We start from the raw sequence: 18321 nt of genomic DNA on the forward strand, positions 1-18321 counted from the left end.
ATGACACTAAAATTTTCTTTGATGTTGAAGGCAGAAAATTCCCAGGTTTAATAAAAGAAGAACATTATACTGTGTGCAGTGAACCTGGTGGAAATTATCTATTCCATTTTGTTCCTGAAGAGTCAGATTTAAAAAAACCTGCAGAGATAATTGCTGATCATTTAATTAAATGGCTTAAAGGAAGATGTTTACATTTGACATTGGAAGCTACAGGTTGTGGTAGTATTAATTTAAATACTGGATGGGCAGGAGGAGTAATACAATAGATTGAAAAAAAACTTAATAAAAAACTTGTATGGATTGTATGTGATCTGTACACTGGGGAACTAGGGTTAAGAAGTCTTATTAAGTTTCTTGATGGTCCTACTAAAGCCAGTAATCATCAGAGGCGTGGTGGCCCTAGAGGCTATGCGGGATTCCCGCATGGGCTTTTCACTTTTTCATCTAAATTTGGGCCTTTTGGCAAATTTTAATTTTTTCAAAATTTTATAGAAATTCCACAATTATTTACAATATTTCTGTTTATTTCTGTTTAATCACTTGATATAAAGTCTTCAGTTTTGAGCGCAATTATATTAGTATTTTGCATAATAATAATATTGCTCTGAAAACAAAGTAGATGTTTTAAGACGTATTATGATATATTTTTTTCATAAGAAAAATTATGAACCCATAAATGGTTTTTAACGATCGTAATGTTGACGAAATAAATTTAAATAAGTCCACATACCCAACAATAATAATAGCTATTATTATATAATTAAATTAACTTAAATTAAATTAATTTAAAAATTTAACCCCAAAACATTTTTCTTTAATAAATTAAATCGCAATACAATTACAATATAGTAATTGTATAGCGTTTTAATTCATTTAAGAAAAATGTTTTGTTGTTAAATTTTAAATTAAGTTTTATATAAATAAGCATCGAACTCATGTTTTGCATTTTAGTAACGTTTCGAAACAGATATAAACTTGTTTTATGATAAATGAAGTTTTTTATTTTTATACAGTTTATATTATTGTATGTTAAATAAAGAATTCACTCCGTAATATCCTGTCCTCAGACAGATTAAAAAAAGGAATACATATTTAAATATACAATATATATTAAAAAAAACTATCCGAGTAGAAGGCGGCGTCGTTCATGGCTTCCTGCTGCAAATATATTAACAATTTCATCTAAAGGGATTTCCTCTAAAATATCCGCATTGTAGTAACATAGTAACGTATCTCGCGTATGTTCCTGGGTCAATTTGTTTCTTAACTTGTTTTTTACATGTTTAAGAGCGGAAAATACTCTCTCGCACTCATCAATATCAACACTTATTGTCAAAATATGGTGATATATATGAAACGTATTTTTCATTGCCAAAGATCCGCCTAATGCTCTCCGTTGCAGAATATATCTAAAGTATGGAAAAATAACCATAATTAATTTTAAAATATAATAAATAACTGAACACATAATAAAATATGATAAACTCACTTGTAAGTGCATACAAGACATTGGTGCACAAGATGATTCTTTTCTTTATGAGCTCCTGTTTTGTAGTCGTTTTCTGCCAATACGCGTTCTTCGTTATCTGAATTTTCTGCTTCGCTATCTTCCATTTCATTGTCGTCATTTAGTATCCCGATTCGACGTGAGCCAAGAGCTTTCAAATAGAGTCGAAGTATTTTGAGTTCTTGTCCAAGACTAACACAATCAATGTTGTTCAATGAGGGGAATTTTGCAATATATGTATTGAAATTGTACGCATCAATTTCTTTGTCAGTCTTACAAATCAGCATATTTGGACATACAATTGAACACAAAGTATTCAAATCTTCGCATCCTTTATCACTAAATCTAGCACGCATCTCTGTCAATATATTACCGAATATTAAAGAACGTATTTCTTGAAATGTTGATCTCGGAAACGCATATAGCTGTTTCATACGGACACTGCCACCACCGTTCCCGTATGCTATACTTAAACGTTCTAAATCATTTTTCAACTCTGAGTTTTCAGGATCTAATTTCATGATACCATATATATTTCTTTGAAGTACCTATAAATATAATAGTTAACATGCAAATATTTTAACATTAGAATGTATATGTATCAAAATATTCTTTTAACAAGGTTAAATAATTATGAAGCAATCAAACAAGATAATTCAAAGTAATTTAATATTGATATTATTACCTTGCAATATGAATCAGCATATCTCCAGAAGTGGTCAAATTTTTTTCCAGTTTCTTCCAATTTCAACAGGGTTGCAGAGATTAATTGATTCACGCTGGAATAATCGCTATCTCGAAACTGCATTATTGCCATTAACTCATCCACGTGAGACATCATCTGGGAATATAATATAGCTAAAATTATACTCTCTTTTCGTAGAACTTGTTGAAGAAACGTAAAGGCAGTTCCTCGCGTTTCCACATCGAAATCAGAGTCAGCGGCAATTAAATCCAAAGTAGAGATTAATTGAACAACTAATCCATCGTTAACTTGCTTCTCGGCATCCTCACTGTTAAATCTACCTATTAAACTAGTTACAGCCTTGCATCTTCCTTGCCACTTATGCGTAAGGAACTTAGCCAGCTTTCTACTTCCACCTTGATTATGCTTGCTTCCGTTGACTGTATTCACAAATACTGCACATCTCTTGTAACCTGCGTTTACAAAGTTAAATAGGTTTTGAAGCATAGAGAACAGCTGCTGAATTGAAGGATGATCAATGAGGCTACAATGGTCAACAACAGCAAGACTAAGACGATGAGAATGACACCAAATGTGTTGATTCACATTTTGAGTAGCTTCACGAAAATGGTCCGCAAGCTTTGTCATCACTGATGCACCGTCGAAACAGTGCGCAATGCAATTCGCTTTCCAGTCAAGGTTTGTTTTGTCCAACATATTAGATATGTCTGTAAATAAATTTGTTGCTCTTCCACGAGTTATTTCACACATATCAATCAACCTCTCTTCAATGACATTGTGTAATGGAATGTAAGAAACGTATTCAGCGATTTCCACTTGGTGTTGCTTCTGAATGGTACGAATTACAAGACACATCTGGTTGCACAGAGCTATATCTGTTGTTGAATCAGCTTGTATACTAAAAACACCATTTTTATTTATTAGGCTAATAATTCGCTTTTGTATTTGAGTAGTGAAAACTTTCAGTAGTGCATCAAAGGTGTCGTTACTAAGCCAGGTAATTTTTGATCCTCTGCCAACTGCACCAAATTTTTTACCAAACTTACATTTTTGCGATGTCTTTTCGTTGGCTGAAAGCTGCCTCAAGTGTTCATTAAGCATTGGATCCACTGTTATAAGAAGTTTTAACAAGGCTTGAATGTTTCCATGCCGCAAATAAGGTTCCAAAATGGCGGTAGCATTTTCGTTTCGGTGATCACGCCATGGTAGGCCTTGCATAACAAGAGTGCGAAATGCTTTTATTATGCTTTTAAGAACAAAACGGTTTTGGTCTACAACTGTTTTAATCCCTTGGTCTAGAAGGTGACGAGTGGATTTTCCTGCTTTAGAGATAAAGAATGCGTCTAATGCTGCAGAGTGGGCAACTGATAGCTCATGTCTATTAATGTTGTGTAGATGGTGTGATCTTCCGGTTGGGTCTAACGGACATCCAGTCACGAAAATGTTGTTAGCATCACCATTAAAACATATACATACACTGCAAAAATATTTCTCTCTCTTCTGGTTAAAGCTGAGCCATGTACGTACAGTTTCATCTTGTTCGTTATCAATATTGCGTTTATAACCTCTGGATACTGTATTCTTTACAGAGCTTGGTTGAATTGGATGGGTACAAGTTATAAAACTTACCTCTTGTCCCGTTGCTGGCCTTTGCCAAAGTTTAATTGAATCATCTATGTTATCCAATGTTTGGAGGGATTGAATACTAATATGGTCTGACGTTTTCGAAATTGAAAAGTCAACTGAATTAATGTGACTAGAAACCTCGTCTGTAATTGCTTCAAAGGTATCATTGGAATCAGATGGTATAGGAGTAGTTGATGATGATGCAAAGAATCCAGGGAGAGTTTTTTGACCCGATTGCAATATCTTTAACTCAGCTTGAATTTTTTCTTTCTTCTTTTCCCATCCGGATTTCTGTTTTTTCATATTTTTCTGGAAAAAAAAATTTCAAAATGATAAATCACACACTAATACACACGTAATTAAAATTGAACAAAATTTAGAATACATTAACAATTATAAATGAACAAAAAAAAAAAAAGTACCTTTTAAGTGCTTTGTTCGAATCTTTGTTGAAATATTATAATAAAAAAAATATCTTATTAGTAAATCTGTTACTCATATCATTTTACTCACTGAGTCAATTTTCATGAGTATTTATACATGTCAATAACAATTAAGATAACCATAAAATTACTCCCCGCTATCAATTAAAATAACTTGCACAAGTTTTTAATATGTAACTCCTACGAGTTTAAAAATATGTATAACATAAATAACCTTTTAAAAATAGCGTAAAACCATATTATTTAACGAACTTATTTTAATTGAGGTGTGGGAGTACCGCAAATATTTTAAAATAAAATTTGATATTACAACCATACACTTTATATATTTACGACACATTTTTATTACTATTATTTATAGGTAAGTTTAAAATGAATTATAAAGATTCTATGGCTTTAAATTTTTTTATTTTCCCTATTTATTTATTTATTTTTTTTTTTTGAAATGAAAAAACAATAAAATAGCATTTTTTTAAAGATAAGAAATACTTTTCAATTAAGTAACTGCTAAATAAAACTACGTTATAAAAACTTTTATGTTTAAATTATGTCAATAACGGCACCATTTTAAGAGCGGCATTTTTGCTGTTGTGAGTTTATGCGAAAATGTTAAGAAAGGTTAAAACACCGAACTAAACAAAAGCATAAACTATCTATAAAAAGAATTTCTTATTTTTCAAGATTTTCAATATTTAATTTAGAATAAAATTATGTATAATTTAAAAAAATTTATATTATTATACAATAAAATATATATCATTATATAATAATAGAAAAATTAAAATCTTTGATTTTTAATTTTGTGTTGGGCTATGTTCTTCAAACAATAAAATACTAATCGTATTTGCTTGCGGTAAAGTTGTGTTTTAAGAAAATCAACACAAAAACGTGGTCGCTACATCGTGTTGTAGCCATTTTTTATTTTGAAGTATTACAAACAATACTATTAATTACAAATAGTATTATCTCAACTTGTTAGTTTGTATTAATGATTTATTAGAATAAGGTCAGTTCTTATATATATATATATATATATATATATATATATATATATATATATATATATATATATATATATATATATATATATATATATATATATATATATATATATATATATGTATATATATGTATATTTTTTTTTCGTATGGGCCTTTACATCAAGCATATATGGTATAATCCCGCATATATAGGCCTTTTAACAAAAATCCCGCATGGGCTTTTTAGAGCCACCACGCCCCTGGTAATCATTGGTCAGGACCGCTGAGTAAGATGTTGAATGATGCTACCAATCTTGAAATTAACCCAGAATTTTTAAAAGTGTGTGAAAACTCTCCACTTATCTACGTTAGTCCTGACATTATCAAAGATCTAAGCACTGATCAGAGCTATGCGTACCAAATTGTGACATCTATTAAAACTGGAGTTCTGCCTAAGAGACTTGCATTACTAGAAATCGGTCCTGTTTGTCATAGTAGATGGCTAACTACTGCTTTAAGGTTTTGCAGAATTTGGGTATCCAAACATGGGTTTTCAGGTGACCTTTTAAATAGGTTGAAAATGATTGTTGAGTACATAGTAGTTGTCTATATTCCAAACTTGTTTAGCCTTAAAGTAAATTCGTGCTGGGTGGATGGACCAATAAACTTACTTAAACATATGCAATTACTAAAAAATCAAACTCAGGAGGTAATTGACATTGTTTTACCCACTTTCAAACGATCAGGATGGTATGCTTACCCTGAATCAGTTTTGCAAAGTATGCTCTGTAGTCAAATTGAAGATGAGCGAAAAGAACCAGTTGATATAATAGTTAAAATAAGAGGAGCAGGGAATGAGGCACTTCAATTTGGAGATCTTTTAGGATTCGAAAGACTCCTGCCATCATTATGGAAGCAACCTGTTTGTCTGAACTTATAGACTGGAGTGATATTACTGAACCACCTCTAGCATGTCATTTATCAACTGAAGCAGTTAAAGAATTTGTTAAGACTCCAATGAAAGTAACAATGTGGCTTTCCCATACACAATCTGTTGAAAAATGTGTAAAAATGACATCTGAAAGTGGTTGCCATGTCTTTGGTCAGGCCAGAAGAAATACTTACATTCAAGTTTAAGTTGCTAGCAGAGAATTAATGTCCAATAATTCTAGTAAGAAAGACATGGTAAACCTCATTAAAAAAATTAGTTGCAAACTATTATTTAATCATCTTTAGTTAGATAACTATTTTTTGGACTTGTTTTTTTATGAAGTAAATATAAACATATGTGTGTATAAAAAACTTGATGTTGTACTTTTTACTTTAAAATCTAAACTCTTTCTAATTAAAATAATGAAATGATAAACATTTAGTTTTTGGTATTACAAATGTGTATAATATATATATATATATATATATATATATATATATATATATATATATATATATATATATATATATATATATATATATATATATATATATTTCAAAAAGTATTAAAATTTAATACCAAAACATTATAAATTGTAGTTTTTTTAACTTGTAAAACACACAGTTAAAATAAACAACTTTAAATCATCCAATATAATTCCTATATAATCCAAAAAATATAAACATTGCGAAAAGGAGAGTCTATACTTTAAAAATATATTTGTTATTTAATTTTGTTTAATAAACTAAATTTTGAAATGCCGAATTTTTTGCAAAAAGTTAAATTTTAGTTTACATGGTTTGGTAAATAAATGCGATCTTCTTTTTAGATTACGGCAAACTTCAGTTTCAAGAATATAAACAAAGTCTAAAAAAATAATAGTTTAAGGGTGAAAAAAAGGAACTTAAAAGATTTTTTTTCCAAAAAAAAATTATTTTCATGTTTTGCATACTGATTTACGAAAAAAAAATATTAGCCGTCATCAAATTTCAAAAAAAAGTGAAAATCGACACACTCTAATGGATATATACACACCATATGAGTATAAGTTCTATAGTATATTGCATTATATATTTTAACATGAAATACACATTTATTTATTTTCAGGTATCACTGGCTAGTGTTTTAAATGAGTATGCTAGAATTGTCACAAATGTAAATGCTATTCGCTCATTGAGAACTTTGAGGGCTTTGAGACCATTGAGAGCCATATCTCATTGGAAAGGAATTAAAGTAAAAATTAATGGAATTTTTATGTATCTATTCATTTATTTATTTTTAAACTTTGTTTGCCTCCCCAGGGCAAATGGTTTACTTTTGTTTGGTGGTTTTTCAGGAAAGCTCAAAAGAAGCTAAAAAAAGAATATATATATATATATATATATATATATATATATATATATATATATATATATATATATGTATATATATAAATATATATATATATACATACACCCAAGCAAAATTTTTTGTGTTTAAAATGTATGTATTCATTTTTTTTTTTTTTTTTGGTATTATTTATGGTACTTTTGGCTGCTGGTAGGGTGTAAAAAATAAGTATCTTTTTTTTGTAGTAATAGGTATTTTTTGCTTTCTTTATTTCGTATACTTTATTTGTATTTAATACAGTTTTTTTTTGTTGAATTTTTGAATTGTTGAAGTTACAGTACTTTTTATGTTAAATATGTATATTTAGGACATATTTATAGACAAATTTTAATCCTATTTATTTATAATATAAGTAACTTTGGTGCTGACATATTTCTAATACCTAATTTTTTTATAATGACTAATAAGTGATATTTTTAAATGACTGATATTTAATTTTTTTTAATTAACTAGAAATTTTAAGATCACATTTTTACATCGTGTTTTACATTGGATTTCAGTTTTTTAAAATTTGGTATTCCATATTCATATATTAACAGCAAAATGTGTAAAGGGGAGGAAAAAAGATTTAATAATGGAAGTATAAAAAATTCTAATTTAGGCAAATGTTTAAACATCCTAACAAACAATGCAACAAATATTTGCTATTCTTTTTTCAGCAGTGTCATGTGTCACTGTAATATTATAAAAAAGCAATTTTTCAGTCTTTTTTTTTTTGTCAAAGCCTGGGAACAAAAGTTAAAAATAATGTTATATTTACTAAATAATTTTTTTGTTCAAAAATAGTTGTTTTTCTAAAAAAATAAATTTAAAAATCAAAAAATAAATTTTGAAAGAATAAATTTTATTAAAAAATAAATATTAAAATACTCTAAAAGTAGATTCTTTTATGAAAAAGACAAATTTTGTTTGAAATAGACTAAGTCTTTTATTATTAATAATTTGTCAAATAATTGTTCAAGAATAATTTTAAATATTTGAAATGTTTTTTCAACATAAATTTGAACATAATTATGATAAATTTTTTATGTTGCAAATAAAAGATTTATCATAGTTTTATAATCTATCATATTCATTGATTTTTTTTTATTTCATAAGATTGTTGTGAACAGTTTATTGGCAGCAATTCCAAGTATTGGAAATGTGTTTCTTGTGTGTATTTTGTTTTGGTTAATATTCAGCATTCTTGGTGTTCAACTATTTGGTGGAAAGTTTTACAAATGTATAAATGAGCACAATGAAAGAATTGATGCTTCTATTATTCCAAACAAAACCATGTGTCTAGCTCATGGCTTCCAATGGAAAAATTCTAATGCAAATTTTGATAATGCTCTTAATGGATTTTTGCCACTCTTTCAAGTAGCTGTCTTTGAAGGATGGATTGAAATAATGAGAGATGCTGTTGATGCAACTGAGGTTTTTTTATCTTTTAATAATAATAAGCTTATATATGCAGAAAGTTTTAATGAGTTTGCTTTTTTAATGAGTATAGTTCTTTAATAAAGTATAACTTATTGATTTAATGGGGATGTATTTTTACACTACGTAAGTATAACAGTTCATAAGTACTTAAAGTACTTATTTATGTATCATATCCTTTTTATGTAATTGAGCTATATATGTAAAGCATTAATTAAAAAGTTTTAGCATTAGAAATAAGTTTAAATTTATTTTTGACAGCATTTGTAAACATGCCGATTGAACTTTTTTTTTATGAGTTAACTCCCAATAAAGCTGCAAGCAAGAATTGATTAAGTTGAAAACTACCTCAACATCTTAATGTTGTTTTTATGCTATTTGCTATAGTTCAACAATTTAGTGAGAGAGAAAAAGATATATGATATTAAGCTTATCATATGGGAGATGGAGGTGGTAAAAAGATTTAAAGGGTGGAAGGGTAGAAAGATGGGTCATAAGAAAATTTATTGAGCAATAAAGCACTGGTAATTTTTTAATTGTTTAAATGAGTTTTTATAAAAAAGTCTTTGGTTAATTGATAGATTTTTGCATTTTTTTGCATTCAAAAGTCTATTAACTTTTTGCATTCAAAAATCAATTATAAAATGTTGTGAACACACAACATTTTATAATTGTATCAACAAAGCTGTATCATTTAAAACCAACATTTTATATTGAATGTCTTATCAATTAATGCTTAGTTGCTTTGTAAATTAGCTATGGAGATTTTTTTTAAAATACAAATTAACTACAATACTTACTTTTAGTGAGTCCATTTAAATCGTTTTGTTTATAGTAAAGATTTTGTGAGTTTTTATAAAAATAGAGTATTTTTCATAGAGCTGTGTTAAAAATAAAAAGTCTGAACCAGAAAACACAAACTTCAAAAACAACAACAACAAAGTTAAAGAAATATATAAAGGTTTTTTTCTAAAATACAATCTGTAAAAACATTCTATACACACTACACACAGGTGCCCAACAGCAGGTAAACACCATAAGCCTTGAGTGCAGAAATCAATTTAGAAATCAGCATAACAAAACAGTGAGTTTAATAATTTATTATGTGAGAAATAGGTAAATTTGTTTAATTCTATAAGAACACTCCAATGGTAGTAGATTGTGAAAAACAAAACAAAGTGAAGAAAAGTTAAACCAGTATAGGGATTTTAAGACATTTTTTTAAAAAGCATATTAGAAAAAAATAATTATTACTATAGTTGTATATAATATAGATGAGGAAAGTAAAAATTAGTTACTTCATTTATATTAGAGATAAAAATAAGTAAATACAGAATTACATTGGCTTAATCAAATGCTAAATAGTTTGACCTTTGAAATACTTATATAGACTTGGTATATATAAATATACATATTAAAAGTTTAACATAAACATTACATTTGTTGTTCCTATTTCTGCCTTAAGAATTATTACAAATGCATAAGTCGCTTTAAGGTCCACTTAAAAATTAGCAATGAGTTTCTATTTACTAATTAAAAAGTTTAAAATAAAAAATTAATTCTATTTACTAATTAAAAAGTATTTTTTATTAACCCATTAAGATAAAAGTTTTTCAATAAGTTGTTTTTCCTTATCACGATTTTTTCCTTATCACGATTTTTTTACTTAGTTCTTTTACTCAATCAAAATATGTCTCGAAACACAATTATTGTTAATCTTTTTTTTAATTACGTGAATCAATAGTTAATTGTATTTTTTTTTTTAACTTAGGTGGATATGCAACCAATTTCAGGCAACAATTTCTTTGCACACATGTATTTTGTTGTCTTCATCATTTTTGGAGCTTTCTTTATATTAAATTTATTTGTATCTGTCATTATTGACAACTTCTATCGACTGAAAAAACAGGTAACAAAATAAGAATTATTTTTGTGAAATGTTTTATGAAACATGCTGAAAACACTATAAAATAATGAATAATTTAAAAAATACCAAAAAGTTAAATAATAAAGAGTGAATAAAAAAATCAAAAGTATATAAATAATTTTTTAATTTTAATTAAAATATTATGATTTTTTTATTGACAGTTTTTTTTTTGTTTTTATAATTTTAATTTTATAATTAATGTTTATAATTTAAATCTATATTTATTTTAAATGTATAAATATTTACGATTTAAATTTGTTATTAGTTTGATGGTTGTAAAACAGTTGAAGTGAATCTATCTGCTCTACAAAAGCAATGGTTTTTATCTGTGAAGAATGCTTTATCCAAAAAATCTAATAGATTACTACAGAGACCAAAGGTTTTTAATATTTTTAATGCAAATTGATTTATATATATATATATATATATATATATATATATATATATATATATATATATATATATATATATATATATATATATATATATATATATATATATATATATATATATATATATATATATATATATACATATAAATTTTTGACTTTTTAAATTTAAAAAAATTAAACATAGTTAAAGTTAATTCTAAGAAAAGGAACTCTTGTATGCTTCAATTATTTTTCGAAGGTCATAATTAGAAAAATCCTTCTTTTATTATTTTTCGGCTTTGTCATAAAATCATTATGATCTTCTTGAAGTCCTGCCCATACTAATTTAATTAAAAATTTCATTATATGTTTTGACTCACAAAACTTGTAAATATTACACCTTTAATTTAAAACATTTGTAAGTGTTATCTGTACAGCAAAATATGAGGGAAAAAATGTATCTTATTGTTATTTATACTATTATTATTCTATTGGTATACTAATAATTAAAGTTTTTTTAATTTAAAAACAGGGCTGTTATTTCTCTAAATTGTTTGATACCATTACAAGTCCAAAATATGAAGCTTTTATAATTATAATGGTTGTTTGCAACATCCTTTTGATGATGACTCATCATTATAATCAGTCTGAATGGGTCACTCGATTCTTAAATCGTACTAATCTTATATTCACAGCCATTTTTTCACTTGAGCTGGTTTTGCGTCTCATAGTGTTGCGTTGTCATTATTTTTCAAATAGCTGGAATATATTTGATTTGGTTGTTGTTTTTTTGTCAGTAATTGGTGAGTGCTTCCTACTATTTCTATACTATTATTTTTATTTTTAATTTAATACTGCAAATAAAACTAATATAATTTTTTTAATGTTTAGGTATATTAATAGAATATTTTGAAGTCACTTTATCAACTTCGCCAAATATTTTTCGATTTGCTCGTATTCTTCGAATTAGTCGTCTTCTTCGTTATTTTAATAGTGGAAAAGGAATTCGCAGATTAATGATAGCATTGATAGTTTCATTACCAGCCCTTTTAAACATTGGAGCTTTATTATTTCTTATTTTATTCATATACTCTATTATTGGGATGTCTACTTTTGGTCATGTAAAGAAGCAAGGTAAAAATGTGTGTTACATGTGGTATGGTAAATATATGTGTTGCACCTTAAATTATAAATATATATCTATATATAAGTGTGTGTGTGTGTGTGTATATATATATATATATAATATATATATATATATATATATATATATATATATATATATATATATATATATATATATATATATATATATATATATATGTATATTGGTTTGGTATTTAAATCTGCATGTTGGTAATTTTGCACTTTTTTTTTAATCCAGGAAAAGAAATAGTGAAAAAGACAAAAAAAATTTTGTTTCTAACTTTCAGTTGATAATTTAAAATACCGGTCAATTTTTATATATAGGAAATGTTTTATGTGCATCTAAATAGGCAGTAGAAGACATTGAACCTTGCTTCATTGCTTGCTTGCCCACTTGCTTGCACAAGCAGTACCGAATGTGACTGCAAACTTTCTAGATTTTCAGTTTAGTAATTGAGAAAATTTAGAAAAAGTTAGACAACAAATATTTTAAGAATAAAATCTACTTATTCAATAACTCAAAAAGCAAAAAAATATATATCAAATATATAGAGAGACATATTTTTTTAAATATTAAATTAAATGCATATCTTAAAAGGCTAGTTTAAGTCTCTTTTGTATACCATTTATGCAAATGAGGCTGTTGGGTGTCAATTTGACTCAATACTACTGCAGAGATGTAGAAGCCTTTTGCTCGGCAATTAACTCTTTTTACTTGTTTTTTAAAATATCAATTTTACATAATCGGTTGTGTTTTTTAATACATTTGGAGACTTTTTTTATTTTAACACATAATTTAGATATATTGGCATCCAATTATGTAATTACCTCATTAGTATAATATAAATTGTGAGATTAAACCAAAAAAAGTATCGCAAGATTTTTGTGAGATTAAACCAAGACAAATAATTCATGTAAAAACTTGAATTGTGACAAATTAGGTTAGCAAAAACAATAAATGGAAAGAGACAAGTGATATGATAACATAAAGTTTTTCTTTTTCTTTTCAACTTAACATCTTTTAGAATTGATTATTTCGGTTTATACTTGCATTTTATTCTTGTAATTCTTAAAATGTCTTGTTGTCTTAGATTTAGTTTTGGTACAAAGTTAAAAAATTGGATTTAAGACAATTCTCTAATTGGATCTAAGGCAAAAAGAGTTGGCAATTTTTGGTACAGGAATTGATGCAAAGGTTTCAATTAAGCTGTCTGTTTTCTGGTTAGAGAATCATTTTCTTTATATAAAATATAATGTTTGTTTTGTTTTGTAGAGTTGCTCTTATATGCCACTAAACAGTTTTAAATTTACATGCAGCCTGATAATAGGAAACACCATGCCGTTTGTTAAAAATTGATTTTTAACTTAATGATCCTCTTCTATTGCTATTTGAAATTGCCAAATGCACTTTCTGAATTCCTTTTGCTTATTAGTTTTCTGGTTTTTGAGTTGTTCAAATTATGTTTCTTTAAATAATGTTTATGAGTTTTTTAAATTAAATTAACTCCTTGAGTTCATAAAATGAAATTTCTATATAAAAATTTGACATTTCTACATAAAAATGCTTATTTTTCTTTTAAACTATTTTATACAAGCCGCAAAAGCTTGCATGACAACTTACGCAAAACTGATAAACCCATTTATTAACTGTTCTCCTAGTGTAATAACTTACAAATTTGTTGCTGACAAATTTTGTTCTAAATTATTATGACTACTATCGTTATAGGTGCATTATCTGAAGTTGTAAATTTTGAAACCTTTGGTAACAGTATTATGGTTTTATTTCGCCTTGCAACATCAGCTGGTTGGAACGAAATTCTTGATGCACTTGTTGTTCAGCCTCCAAATTGTGATGAAAATTTCAATGGTCTTCCAAATGGTATGGTAACAATTTTTTTTTTTTAATAAATTGTTCAAGTATTAGTGTCTTAATTGAATCTTTAAATTAGTTTTTTGTTTTTACTGTTTTAAAAAATACTTCATTAAATTAAAGTTCCTCTTTTGCCACTTTTACTTTATTTCCATATTTGTTTTTTTTTATTCTAAAGGAAATTGTGGAACTCCATGGGCGGCAGCTATTTATTTAATATCGTTCATCATAATTACATTTTTGATCATTATAAACTTGTATATTGCTATCATTCTGGAAAACTTCAATGAGGTCCATCGACATGATGATATTGGAATTACAGATGAAGATATTGAGATGTTTTATTCTGTATGGCAGCTTTATGATCCGTCAAATACAAACTATATTGAGTTCCAAAAACTACCATTTCTTGTTGCTAATTTGGGATCTCCTTTAGGTATATAGTATTTTTTGATTTAGTTTTATGACTTTTTGTTGTTAATAAGTTTTGTTAGAATTTATATAGAATAAAATAAAGTAGAATTTTTTTTCTAATCCATCTATTCTATACAATGTTATACATTGTATTTATTATAAATCTATTTTATTTATTTATATATTTATGACACTATAATATTTACTTATTTATGTCTATTGACTTAAACAAATAAGTACAATATTGTTATAAAGGTTTATATTGTAATTTTGTTAGTGTAACAAAGCAAATTACATAGGAACACTGTAAACAACTTTAAATGCGCAATGATTTATACAAATAATTTGGCAATAAAAGAAAAGCAAAATAAACAAAAAAAAATTTAATTTTGTTTGCGAATTTTATTTTTATTTTATTTAAGTTTTGAGAAAAGAATATAGACTTTAATAAACATAAATTATTTGCAAAAAAATAATCGAGGAAATAGATAATCAGAGAATAAGAAAATGGTTGATAGAAAATTTTGTTCAAAAACTAGTTCTCCTTTATCATTTGATTATCAAGTAATGATAAAATAATGATAAAGGAAAAATTATTTTACTTGATGCCTTCTTATTAAGAAGGCATCAAGTAAAAGACTCAGTAAGGAAATTGCCATTCATTTGTCAGCAAGAGTGTTGCCATTCATCAATATAAGAATATAAACTTTACAAGGTAACAGTATATGATACAGGTTTACAAATGTAGGATATAATGCAGGTTGTACTGGATTATATTTTATCAATTGCAAGGATAAATAAGGATATGTATAGTCTTTTCGTGCTCGCCCACACGCCCGCAAAAACTTTGGCGAGCGCATAAAAAAGCGCTTGAAAAAAAATAAAAGCGTTTTGTTTTTAACTGCAACAATCTTTTTTATTCATTTGTTTAACTTTAATGAAAAAAGACTTTTTTTTACCAGATATTTTTAAATTATTTTATCTACTATTTATTCATTATTTTTTGCTATTTTTATTTTAATTGAATGAAATAACAGAAAAAAAAAAGAATTTTTTAAATCGCGCAGGCTAATTTAAAAATGACCATCCTGCCAGCATTTTTTCATTAAATTTCAAACGGAGAAGACTGGTATGTATTATAATATATACCCCTATAATATATTATTAAAAGGAAAGTTTTTCAGAAACAAAGTATCGCGTATTCATCATATTTACAGTTATTATTTTATCTAATTTTAAAATTATAAAGTTAAAATTCGGCGACTTAAAAACCATAGTTTTATGCTTCAGTTATTTGATACTTATTAACTAATATATAAATTGAAAATTTTTTGAAAATTGAATATGTAAATTATGCTTTTAAGGTAATCGTTACTTAGGTAATAATATAGGATAATTGTTACTTTTTTGTTTTTTAACTTGACAATTTTCTTGACTTGACAATTAAATACATTTTTGTTTTGTTATAATTTTTTGCTTTAATCTTGTTTTATTAGTGAATTTAAAAAAAAAAATGCGAAGAATAATATTCTTTGAAAAAGTTTCATTTTTAGTTAGTTATTTTATATTTTATACAGTTGTTGTTTTGTTTTTCTATAGTTTTTTTGTTTTTGTTTTTTCTACTTAGGTATTCCATTTCCAAATAGAATTGCTGTTCATAATCTGAATTTACCAATTATAGAAGGTGATAAAATACATTGCGTTGATGTGCTCCAAGGCTTGTTAAAACGCAAATTCGGTATTTAAAATCTTTTTTTGATTCGTAGACTATAATCAATTTACTCATACTTTGCATAACTTGATTCACTCAAAAATAAATTAAAAATTTGTTTTTTATGAACAGCTAGTACTCGGTGTAGTTAAGGCGATTTTAAAATATTATAGCGTCTGTATGATATTTTGTTGACTACGACATATTTCCGTTAAATGATCAGTCTGTGAATTATGATAAGACGAAAAAAATACAGTGATAAATTTTGCGGTATCATATAATATAAATGTTTGTAAAACAATTAAAACCCAGACCAAAGAATCTTTTTTTTTTTTTTAATCTTTTGAAAGTAACAATCGCTTGTCCAATTTTCAATAAGATTTTAAATAAATACGTTTTTTAGGTGAAATAAACATCATAATTTAATAATATGATCTATTCTGATCGTTTATTGGCAAATTTTCTTAATTATAAGCTCTTTCTTGGTCGGAATTTTAATATTTTTCGGGAAATTAGATAGAAATATTTAAATTATGAATTCTAGTATTTTTTGTAAAAATTGATAGAAATATTGTATTTTGACAGCTAAATATAGTAAATATACTAAAGCACTTTTTCAAAAAATTTTTAACTAATTTCATGTTAACGCCGATGAGCGAAAGTGATCTAAAGACTCCAAAATAGTGTTCTTTAGATTCACTTTTAGGGGGTAATAAAATAGTGTTCTTTAGATTCATTATTAGAAGTAATAAAAAGGCTATGAAAGTTATATTAAAAAAAAAAAAGTTTCTTTAAATATTATAAAAACCTAAAGCAAAATAAATTATAACATCTAAAGCTCTTGTTTGGACATAATGACTAATAATAATGAATACCAATTTTATTAGGTATTCATTATTACTAAGCATTTAATGTTATTCGGTATATTGAATAATTATATTATTTAATTTAAAATATTATTAAAAATATTTTTTTTGAATAAATAAAAACAGCTATAAAGAAAAGTTTTGATTTTTGTTTAGAAGGTGACTCGGAAAGTTTTATGAGTATTTGTGATGCAGTTGACCGCACTCTTGAAAATGCTTTTCCTGATCGCTTAAAATATACTTCGAGAACAACAACCATGATAAGGTTTCAGGAAATCAAAGCTGCATACACTATTCAAAAGTATTACAAAAAATGGAAGGAAAAAAAGGAAATGAGCAAACAAATTGAATGTGATTCCGATTTAGCTGCCATAAGGTTCGCTTATAGCTCGATGACTTCTTTAAAGAGTTACTCGCAAATGCAAAATAAACGAAATGACGTTTTAGAAACATGCAAGTCAAATGGAAACATGTTGCATAACTTTTATATCAAAAAGCGAACTCAATCTTTTCCGAACAAAAGTGAGTTAACCCGTTTTAATAATTTAAGAAAAACAAACCGGGGTAACCGAATGTCTTTAACTTTTAATAAAAGACGTAGTGAAATTGTTCAGCTAGATGTTCATTAATTAATATAATAATATAAAATAAATAGTGTGTTTCTACGCCAAAAAGCACAAAATTCCCATGTGTATAAATATCACAGTAAATATTTTGAGAAACGCTAAATTACAAAAAAGTATATATATAGATTTGAAAATAAGAAATCACTGTTGAAAAAATGTTCTTTTACGAGTGAAAAAGTGACTATGATTGCATACTTAACTTTGATGCTTTAAAAGTCAATCCTGAAGATCCAAAACAAAATTTTTGACACAGATGCATTAGGTTATCTGAAAATTAGTTCCACTTTTTAGTAGATGTTCTTTTTGTAGAACAAGTTTTTAGCTCGAGATTTTTGTAGGTCTAACTATCTAACACGTTATTTTCCTTTCTGCAGTCTATTTTTTTTAAG

At 26.5% G+C, this 18321-nt stretch overlaps 2 protein-coding genes across 7 annotated transcripts in view; one reads left to right on the top strand and one right to left on the bottom strand.

Moving 5' to 3' along the window:
* The window catches only part of LOC100210184 (sodium channel protein 1 brain), a 68309-nt gene extending 50351 nt beyond the window's left edge, over window positions 1–17958 (top strand). For all 5 annotated transcript variants that reach the window (XM_065816302.1, XM_065816305.1, XM_065816306.1 and 2 more), the window contains 10 exons: window positions 7301–7426; window positions 8681–8998; window positions 10773–10910; window positions 11194–11307; window positions 11832–12102; window positions 12191–12433; window positions 14172–14324; window positions 14494–14751; window positions 16357–16467; window positions 17463–17958. In XM_065816302.1, coding sequence (XP_065672374.1) covers window positions 7301–7426; window positions 8681–8998; window positions 10773–10910; window positions 11194–11307; window positions 11832–12102; window positions 12191–12433; window positions 14172–14324; window positions 14494–14751; window positions 16357–16467; window positions 17463–17935 — 2205 coding nt within the window. In that variant the 3' untranslated portion in view covers window positions 17936–17958. The remainder of the gene's footprint in view (window positions 1–7300; window positions 7427–8680; window positions 8999–10772; window positions 10911–11193; window positions 11308–11831; window positions 12103–12190; window positions 12434–14171; window positions 14325–14493; window positions 14752–16356; window positions 16468–17462) is intronic.
* On the bottom strand, window positions 1034–4372 carry LOC136090164 (uncharacterized). Of its 2 annotated transcripts, XM_065816308.1 has the most exons (4): window positions 4262–4372; window positions 2193–4148; window positions 1490–2055; window positions 1034–1409 (listed from the first exon to the last, which is right to left on the bottom strand). In XM_065816308.1, exons 2-4 carry the CDS (start codon window positions 4140–4142, stop codon window positions 1121–1123), a joined length of 2805 nt encoding a protein of 934 aa, XP_065672380.1. In that variant the 5' UTR covers window positions 4143–4148; window positions 4262–4372; the 3' UTR covers window positions 1034–1120. The 2 variants fall into 2 exon arrangements, with proteins under 2 accessions (XP_065672380.1, XP_065672381.1); XM_065816309.1 differs by lacking the exon at window positions 4262–4372 and having other exon boundaries at window positions 2193–4224.
* Window positions 17959–18321: the final 363 nt, after the last annotated feature.

The sequence above is a fragment of the Hydra vulgaris genome, chromosome 13, assembly GCF_038396675.1.
Source record: "Hydra vulgaris chromosome 13, alternate assembly HydraT2T_AEP".
Classification (NCBI taxonomy): Eukaryota; Metazoa; Cnidaria; class Hydrozoa; order Anthoathecata; family Hydridae; genus Hydra; species Hydra vulgaris.

Coding starts and splice junctions, on each gene's coding strand:
- LOC136090164 (XM_065816308.1), bottom strand. CDS start 4,142: ATGAAAAAACAGAAATCCGGATGGGAAAAGAAGAAAGAAAAAATTCAA. Junction 2,056..2,192: donor ATGCTGATTCATATTGCAAG/GTAATAATATCA, acceptor TTATATTTATAG/GTACTTCAAAGAAATATATA. Junction 1,410..1,489: donor TGTCTTGTATGCACTTACAA/GTGAGTTTATCA, acceptor TCCATACTTTAG/ATATATTCTGCAACGGAGAG.